This window comes from Dipodomys merriami, unplaced genomic scaffold (genome assembly GCF_024711535.1).
Source record: "Dipodomys merriami isolate MVZ:Mamm:240054 unplaced genomic scaffold, mDipMer1.0.p SCAF_82, whole genome shotgun sequence".
NCBI lineage: Eukaryota > Metazoa > Chordata > Mammalia > Rodentia > Heteromyidae > Dipodomys > Dipodomys merriami.
This window is the reverse complement of record NW_027206424.1, coordinates 5,557,976-5,567,500: the sequence shown is the minus strand read 5'-3', so window position 1 is coordinate 5,567,500 and position 9,525 is coordinate 5,557,976. Positions and strand designations below refer to the sequence as shown.

General features: G+C 59.6%; 1 protein-coding gene across 1 annotated transcript in view; it reads left to right on the top strand.

The window, feature by feature from the left end:
• The window catches only part of Cfap46 (cilia and flagella associated protein 46), a 92,468-nt gene extending 88,485 nt beyond the window's left edge, over positions 1–3,983 (top strand). The window contains exons 57-59 of the mRNA XM_070011425.1: positions 908–1,035; positions 1,117–1,197; positions 3,638–3,983. Coding sequence (XP_069867526.1) covers positions 908–1,035; positions 1,117–1,197; positions 3,638–3,762 — 334 coding nt within the window. The 3' untranslated portion in view covers positions 3,763–3,983. The remainder of the gene's footprint in view (positions 1–907; positions 1,036–1,116; positions 1,198–3,637) is intronic.
• Positions 3,984–9,525: the final 5,542 nt, after the last annotated feature.

Sequence of the window (9,525 nt, the reverse complement as noted above, 5' to 3'; positions counted from 1 at the left end):
CGGCAGGGGGCAGGGGAGGGGCGGCCCGGGAACACGGGGCACACCCCACAGTCAGGGCTGGGGGCGGCCCGGGAACACGGGGCACACCCACTGTCGGGGGTGGGGAGGGGCGGCCCGGGAACACAGGGCACACCCCACGGTCAGGGCTGGGGGCGGCCCGGGAACACAGGGCACACCCCACGGTCAGGGCTGGGGGCGGCCCGGGAACACAGGGCACACCCACTGTCGGGGGTGGGGAGGGGCGGCCCGGGAACACGGGGCACACCCCACAGTCAGGGCTGGGGGCGGCCCGGGAACACGGGGCACACCCCACAGTCAGGGCAGGGGAGGGGCAACACGGGGCACACCCCACAGTCAGGGCAGGGGAGGGGCGGCCTGGCCAGGGATCATGAGGTACACCCCACGGTCAGGGCTGGGGGGCAGCCTGGCCCGGGAACACGGGGCACACCCACTGTCAGGCTGGGGCGCCCTACCCCAGAGACCATGTGAGCTTCCAGAGGTGGGTGGGGGACCTTGAACCTCATAGTGCCAGCATTCATGGTCAACTCCATCCAGGGGCTGGTGCTGCTGCCAGATAGATTTTATAAGCACACAGAAAGGCCATTTCTTATTAAATGGCACTTAATTCTGTAGCTGAAATCACTGTAAAACTGTAAAGCATCAGTCCAAAACTACATTCCTACCACCAGTACAGTCTGGGAGATGGGGGGAAGAGGAGGGACGTCTGCCCCTGGTGCCAACCCATGGGAGATGGGGGGAAGAGGAGGGGCGTCTGCCCCTGGTGCCAACCCATGGGAGATGGGGGGAAGAGGAGGGGCGTCTGCCCCTGGTGCCAACCCATGGGAGATGGGCAGGAAGAGGAGGGGCGCCTGCCCCTGGTGCCAACCCGTGGGCGGGACCCCGACAGCGTGACCTTGGATAAGCCCATTGAGACCGCCATCCTTCTGAGCCTGGTGGGAGTCAAGAGCATCATGGCCAACCAGTGGGCAGCACAGCTGGCGGACAACGCCCTGAGGGCCAACATCCTGTGGGAAAGTGAGTTCCCAGCTGACCCACCGGAGGGGTGCCGGGTCCCGGGCCGGCTGGTGGCCGTCTAAGGGCACGCTCCTGTCCTAGACCTGCTGACGGTTGGCAAGACAGTTGGCAGAACCGTCTACCTCCTGCAGAAGATGAAATATGTTGAAATGGCGACCGAAGGTAAGGCAGAAACAGCATCTGCATCAGCCTCCCACGGCACGCTCTCCTCAGAGACATGAACCTGGGGAAAGAGCTGGGCTGACTATGTACAGCCGAGGAAGACCAGAGAGCTGCAGACCTGGCGCCTGGCACGGCCACGCCTTCACACCCCGTCCTCCGCAGCTGGGGACTGGGGGGTGCCAGCTGGGCCCCCCTGGCGTTCCGTCACCCCCCGTCAGAGAAGAGACCCCTGGGGAAATCGTTGCCTGGGTGGGGCCAGGGGCATGCCCTGGTTAAGTTGTAGCCATCAGTCTGACTTCCCAACTTTGAAGTCCCCAACACTGGTCGCAGTGACACGCTGCAGACATCACTGTGCAAAACGTGACCCAACACTAGCCAACAGCGTTTAGCTGAACATGAAAGGAGCGATCTGCTACAACTTGGAAAGGTGTCCTCCAGAATGGTTTTTAAGTGGGAAATCTTCTAATATACTACAACTCCCTAGTAAGCTAGCCTTTGAAAACATATGTTTTCTGCCTAGCATATTGTACCAGAAAATTAAGTATTGAGTGAATGAATGCATTACCGATGGCCTGGCTGAGGTCCTCTGGCCGACCACACAGGAGGGGTGCGGGGAGTGAGGTTAGCTGCCAGCCTGGGGGCTGGACCGGCAGACCAGAGCTGTCTGCGCCTCGGAGCTGCAGGGTTGAGAAGCCGGAGGCCTCTGGCTGCAGGTATTGAGGTGGGAGGCTTTCTGTTCTTGGCCCTTGGAAGCTACGGTCAGCCTGTTTTCAGCAGCCTGAGAGGCAGCCCCTGCTCGTGTTGGAGCTCATGGGGGCCTCGTGTTGTCAGCCCTACGAGACTCCGGTCGGGACCCGGCTAGCGGGTCCAGACCCTCCGCCCTCAAGGGCCCCCTGGGACTCTTCCATCATCTGGACTCTCCACAGCCTTTGGTCTTTCTTCCGTCTTGTTTCTCCCTGCCTCTGCCACCCTCGCCCTTGGTGCCTTCCCTGCCATCCCTGCCCCACCGCAGAGCTCGGGAGCTCTTTGGCAGCCCTCTTGCCCCTGCTGCTCCAACCACTGGGGTGGAGCAGCTATCACCTCTGCTGCGGCCATCTCTGCTCAGTCATCATGACAATCAAAGGAAGAGTCAGGCACCAGTGCATTATGGGAATCCCAGCTACTCAGGAGGCTGAGATCTGAGGATCATGGCTCAAAACCAGCATAGGCAGAAAACTCTGAGAAACTTCAGACTGGAGGTATGACTCAAGAGTTCCAGCCAAGCAAGAGCACAAGCCTCTGAGTTCAGACCCCAGTATTGGAACATACAAACAGCACACAGAGAGTAGGCAAGAAAAGACCACTTGAGAAAAGTCTTTCAGTAACCCTAACATTGCAAAAGAGCAGGAGGAAGTTCAGGAGGTGTCTTTTAGCTAACTCCCGAAGTGGGCTGAATGGCCTGGTTCCATAGGTAGAGCTGCAGAGCTCTACCAATCAGAACACTGCCTTTGTGCAAAGGAAAGATGTGTTTGTCAACCACAGGCCTTGGGCGGGGCTGGTGGGGAAGCCGTGGGTAGAAATGGCTGCAGGGTCATCTTTAGACCACTTTGTTTGTGGTGCCCTCTGAAAGGCGGGGCTGGAACGGGGCCTCCAAGAGCCAGACGTGTGCTTCAGCAGCAAGCAGCTATGGTTGGTGTGTATCTTCCTCTTGGAGCTCTCCACAGAAAGCTCAAAGCCAGACACGAGTCCAGCCTGACATTCCTTCACTCAAGGTAGTCAGGCACCAGGGAAATGACCAACGGTCAGTTCAGAAGTCAGATTGCCCTGGCTCCCAACATCTTCGCTTTTTTAAAGAAAAAACGTATTAAAAAGGGATGCTTTCAAAAAGCCTATCCTGAGCCTTAGCAACAGCACTTAACAGTGCTCCCCTGCCTTGGCGTCCACACGAGGCACTGGAAAGATGGACGTCCTGACGGACACGGAGCGGGACCCGGCCTCCCGTGTGCCGTGCAGACCACATGCTTGAGAGCATGCACAGCAGGTGCAGGGCCACGCCGGCTAGTGCTGGCCTGTTGGCTCCTGGAGTCTGCGCAGTTTGTGGACCCCAAACGTCGGCACACACTCGGGAGGGAACCAGTTACCTCGTCCTTGTGATGGCTTTGCCAGGGAAGGGCACTGCTGGCAACAGAGGCGGCCCTGAGGCCGGTCCCTGGATCCTACCAACGCCCCAGCGTGGCTGCGGGGGTGGAGGGGACTTAGGTTCAGCCAGGGCTGCAGCGCTCCGCCGCTGCAGGCAGAAACGCTGCCAGCAGTGAGAAGCAGGGCAGCACCACTGGGCACAGGCCGACTCCCGCACCAGCCTCACCCCATCCCCCCTGTCCCCGGCGGTAGGGGGTGTGGGTGCGGGTCTGGATGGGTGCCAGACCGCCCCCCGCCTGACAGCTGTGCTCACACTCCACAGATGAGACTCCATACAGCACCGTGGAGGAGGTGGCGTCCCCCAGGGTGGAGTCTCCAGACGCAGAGCCGCACCCCATGGCCCTCAGCCTGGTCCTGTATGGGCTGCCCCACCAGGCCATCATATGACCCGCCCTGGGCTCCGCCCCTTCCAGACCCAGGGCCCACCTGCCTGCCAGCTCCTCCCTTGCGGCTCTCCAGGCCCCAACACAGTCCCGCCCTGTCCAGGGCACCTGGATCCGCTCCCGTCGGGTCTGTCCTGGGCTCCTGCTCCTCTTCCCTGTGAGAAAAGTTGTCAGACTGCACATTTCCTGTTGGCTTAAGTGTTTCAGTAAACAAGAACAAACCTGTGGCATGGTTTTGAGCCAGGCGCCAGGCATGGAGGCTGTCGAAACCAACACTGTGTGTACTATCAAAACTGAAGGGGGCACTGCCTGGTGTGGGACACCCCTCAAGGAAACTTCTGGAACAAGGAGCTCCCAGACACTGGGCGCACCTGCCAGCAAGTGCACAGAGGAGCACTTCCGGGAAGTGTCTCCTGCCTGTCCCAGCTCTCCCTGTCTGTCTGTCCCAGCCCGTGTGGGCTTCCTGCCTGAGGGCTTTGGGCTTCTGCGCGTCCTGATAAGGTCTGTCCCTGTGGGGCCAGTGCGTGTGGTAAGGCCCGCGCCCCGCTGGCTGCGGCTCCCGGGGAGGCTCAGGGCCCGCCCTGGACACCAGCGCACTGCAGTCGGGAATGGAGAGGCCAGGAATGCCTGACTTCTTCTCTGTTGAAAATAACACAGTGGCACAGGCCGGAGACGTTAGCAAGAACGGAGCCTTGCGGGGCTCCGGTGGATCCTGTCTGTCATCCTAGCTACTCAGGAGGCTGAGATCTGAGGATCGTGCCAGCCAGGAAAGTCCAGGAGATTCCACTAACCACACAAAAAGAGCCAGAAGTGGAGCTATGGCTCCAGTGTAGAGCGCTAGGCTTGAGCACAGAGGCTCAGAGGCAGCGCGCGGGCCCTGAGTTCCAGCCCTAGTGCTGACATGAAACAGGAAGAATGGAGACCTGCCGTGGCTCATGGCTGTGGGCCTTGGCCCAGGCCCACGCCCGCTCAGGGTGTCTCATGTCCCCTGCAGGGGCAGGGGAGGCTCCACCTTGGCTTACACTGGGGCCACTACCCGCCCGGGACTGCGGGGAGGCCACGCCAGAGCCAGGCTGTGGGGCGACTCATACACCCAGGTTCAGTGACGGGGCACAGCTGCCAACCCCAGCCTGAGCAGGGCATACTGCCTGTCCTGGGCTGACAGCTTGGGACACTTCCACAGCCTGGACACACTTACACAGCCTGGACACACATACACAGCCTGGGCACACCATCACAGCCTGGACACACATACACAGCCTGTACACACCTACACTGCCTGGACACACCTACACAGCCTGGGCAAACCTACACAGCCTGGGCACACCATCACAGCCTGGGCACACAATCACAGCCTGTACACACCTACACAACCTGTACACACCACCACAGCCTGCACACACCTACACAGCCTGGACACACCTACACAGCCTGTACACACCACCACAGCCTGTACACACCACCACAGCCTGTACACACCTACACAGCCTGGACACACCTACACAGCCTGTACACACCTACACAGCCTGGACACACCTACACAGCCTGAACACAACACCACAGCCTGTACACACTTACACAGCCTGTACACACCACCACCGCCTGGACACACCTACACAGCCTGTACACACCTACACAGCCTGTACACACCTACACAGCCTGGACACACCTACACAGCCTGGACACACCTACATAGTCTGTAAACACATACACAGCCTGGACACACCTACACAGCCTGTACACACCACCACAGCCTGTACACACTTACACAGCCTGGGCACACCTACACAGCCTGTACACACCTACACAGCCTGTACACACCACCACAGCCTGTACACACCTACACAGCCTGCACACACCTACACAGCCTGTACACACCTACACAGCCTGGACACACCTACATAGCCTGGGCACACCAACACAGCCTGGACAACCACCACAGCCTGCAAACACCTACACAGCCTGTACACACCTTCACAGCCTGTACACACCACCACAGCCTGTACACACCTACACAGCCTGTACACACCACCACAGCCTGGACACACCTACACAGCCTGGACACACCTACACAGCCTGGACACACCACCACAGCCTGGACACACCTACACAGCCTGTACACACCTACACAGCCTGTACACACCTACACAACCTGGACACACCTCCACAGCCTGGACACACCACCACAGCCTGGACACACCTACACAGCCTGGACACACCTACATAGCCTATACACACCACCACAGCCTGTACACACCACCACAGCCTGTACACACCACCACAGCCTGTACACACCTACACAGCCTGTAAACACCTACACACAGCCTCGACACACCTACACAGCCTGGACAAACCTACACAGCCTGGACACACCTACACAGCCTGGACACACCTACACAGCCTGTACACACCTACACAGCCTGGACACACCACCACAGCCTGGACACACCACCACAGCCTGGACACACCTACACAGCCTGTACACACCTCCACAGCCTGGACACACCTACACAGCCTGGACACACCTACACAGCCTGGACACACCTACACAGCCTGAACACACCTACACAGCCTGGACACACCTACACAGCCTGGACACACCTACACTGCCTGTACACACCACCACAGCCTGGACACACCTACACAGCCTGGACACACCTACACAGCCTGTACATACCTACACAGCTTGTTCACACCTACACTGCCTGTACACACCACCACAGCCTGGACACACCTACACAGCCTGAACACACCTACACAGCCTGTACACACCTACACAGCCTGGACACACCTACACAGCCTTGACACACCTACACAGCCTGTACACACCTACACAGCCTGTACACACCACCACAGCCTGTACACACCTACACAGCCTGGACACACCTACACAGCCTGGACACACCTACACAGCCTGAACACACCTACACAGCCTGTACACACCACCACAGCCTGGACACACCTACACAGCCTGGACACACCTACACAGCCTGGACACACCACCACAGCCTGCACACACCTACACAGCCTGGGCAAACCTACACAGCCTGGACACACCTACACAGCCTGGACACACCTACACAGCCTGGACACACCTACACAGCCTGGACACACCTACACAGCCTAGACACACCTACACAGCCTTGACACACCTCCACAGCCTGGACACACCTACATAGCCTATACACACCTACACAGCCTGGACACACCACCACAGCCTGCACACACCTACACAGCCTGGGCACACCTACACAGCCTGGACACACCTACACAGCCTGGACACACCTACACAGCCTGGACACACCTACACAGCCTGGACACACACACACAGCCTGGACACACACACACAGCCTGGACACACCTACACAGCCTGGACACACCTACACAGCATCATCCAGAGGAAATGGCCCTTCCACCTTCCTGCTTTTAGGAGCTGAGGGACAACACGTGCCCGGACTTCATGGGTCTGGGCGAAGCCAAAACTGACTAGAAACGCACCAATTAATAATGATGAGAAACATCTGCAAATCTCTAAGACAGCGAGGAGAGCGTGGCTGGGAGGGCTGGGAGTTAGGGGCGGGGAGCTGCTGCTCCTGCGTGCTCCTCAGGGTGCCCTGGCGTTTCTCAGCGTGCCCTGGTGCTCCTCAGGGTGCCCTGGTGCTCCTCAGCGTGCCCTGGCGCTCCTCAGCGTGCCCTGGGGCTCCTCAGCGTGCCCTGGCGCTCCTCAGCGTGCCCTGGGGCTCCTCAGCGTGCCCTGGGGCTCCTCAGCGTGCCCTGGCGCTCCTCAGCGTGCCCTGGGGCTCCTCAGGGTGCCCTGGGGCTCCTCAGCGTGCCCTGGGGCTCCTCAGCATGCCCTGGGGCTCCTCAGCATGCCCTGGGGCTCCTCAGCGTGCCCTGGCGCTCCTCAGCGTGCCCTGGCGCTCCTCAGCGTGCCCTGGGGCTCCTCAGCATGCCCTGGGGCTCCTCAGCGTGCCCTGGCGCTCCTCAGCGTGCCCTGGGGGAGCTAGGGCTCCTCAGCGTGCCCTGGCGCTCCTCAGGGTGCCCTGGGGCTCCTCAGGGTGCCCTGGGGCTCCTCAGGGTGCCCTGGCGCTCCTCAGCGTGCCCCGGGGGAGCTGGGGCTCCTCAGCGTGCCCTGGCGCTCCTCAGCGTGCCCTGGTGCTCCTCAGCGTGCGCCGGGGGAGCTGGCTGCTTCTCAGCGTGCCCTGGGGCTCCTCAGGGTGCCCTGGCGCTCCTCAGCGTGCCCTGGGGCTCCTCAGTGTGCCCTGGGGCTCCTCAGCGTGCCCTGGTGCTCCTCAGGGTGCCCTGGGGCTCCTCAGCATGCCCTGGGGAAGCTGGGGCTCCTCAGCATGCCCTGGGGCTCCTCAGCGTGCCCTGGGGGAGCTGGCTGCTTCAGGCGGGCCTGTGCCGTCCCCATCCAGCACCCCGGGCGGCCGGCTCTCCTCCAGGGCAGCGGAGGGCTGGCGAGGAGAAGGGGTTTTTCCGCTCCTGTGGTTTAGGTGAGAGCCTGTGAGGGTGGCAGGACTCTCTTCCCGGCCCGGGCTCTTCCAGGCTGTGCCCGCAGCCTGCAGCCCGCAAGCCCCTGCCCCGGGACCTGCCAGCCACCCAGGGGCCCTCCTCGGCCTCCCATGCCCAGGCTCGCAGCCGTTGAGCATTAGAAACAGGAACTGCAGATAAACATCCCAGGCCTCAGCTCAGTGCCCACATGATGCTTGTGGAACTCTCTGGAGATGGCCAGAGCACAGTGGTGCCCATACGAGTGTCCCAGGGGAGGTGGCCGGGGCTGGGTGGCAGCAGGGAGCCTTCAGACAGAATTTCAGAGCTGCATTTGCGTACACACACACACACACACACCCCACGGGCCCGAGCGTGGCTCACCAACATCTCCAGCCAACCTCAGTTTCCTTGTGTTGGCATTACTGCAGGCATTACTGCAAAATGTTGGAAAAGCGTGAGGGGGTCTCTGACAGGAGTTGTTCCTTGTCCTGGGGGTCGGAGTTCACAGATCCCGTGGGGGCCTGAAGCCAGGGGTGCCCAACACCTCGGGTCTCGCGGGGTCGCCACCCAGCCGGTGCTCCCTGTGTCCACAGCTGTGTCATTAGTAAGCAAAGCTGGGCCCGTCCCCACAGGACAGCAAGCCTGATGCCTGAGGGCTGAGATCACGCTGCTCAGAGCGCCCGGCTGTGTGGATGACAGCCCAGGAGACTGCCAACGCAGACAGGAGGGCCGCTGCGCAGCGCCTGCTGCTTCCTGTGAGCCGCAGTTAACCCCAAAGGAGAGGCTAATGCATAGCGCTGATAATATCGAGAGGGTGCTGTGTGATTTTTTCTTTTTATTTTTTTTCAAGCATATAGTATACTTGTTCCGGTTTAAGAAAAAAAAGCTAACTAATGACCAGGGAATAAATTCCAATCAGAGCAGCGCTGGAAATATGAGCTTTCTTGTACAAAGACGTTGGCATCCACCCAAACAACAAGAATAAAAGCTTCTGGAGATATTTCATCTGCAGCACCCATTTCTCACCACACGCTGCCTGCTCCTGGGAGAAATATTAAACAGTGAGTGCTATTCCACGCACCAAAGGCTCTAAAATAACTTTCTGAATTATGTCCCAGCAACATAACAAATCACATTATCAATTAGCTTCTGTAGCACAAGTGGCATTCTGTAATATATTCAAGCATGAAAAAATTGCATAGGTGAAATTTATGTAACCCTAAAAATTATAAGGAGAAAAAAAGATCACTGGGGATTTATTGGTAATAATGGA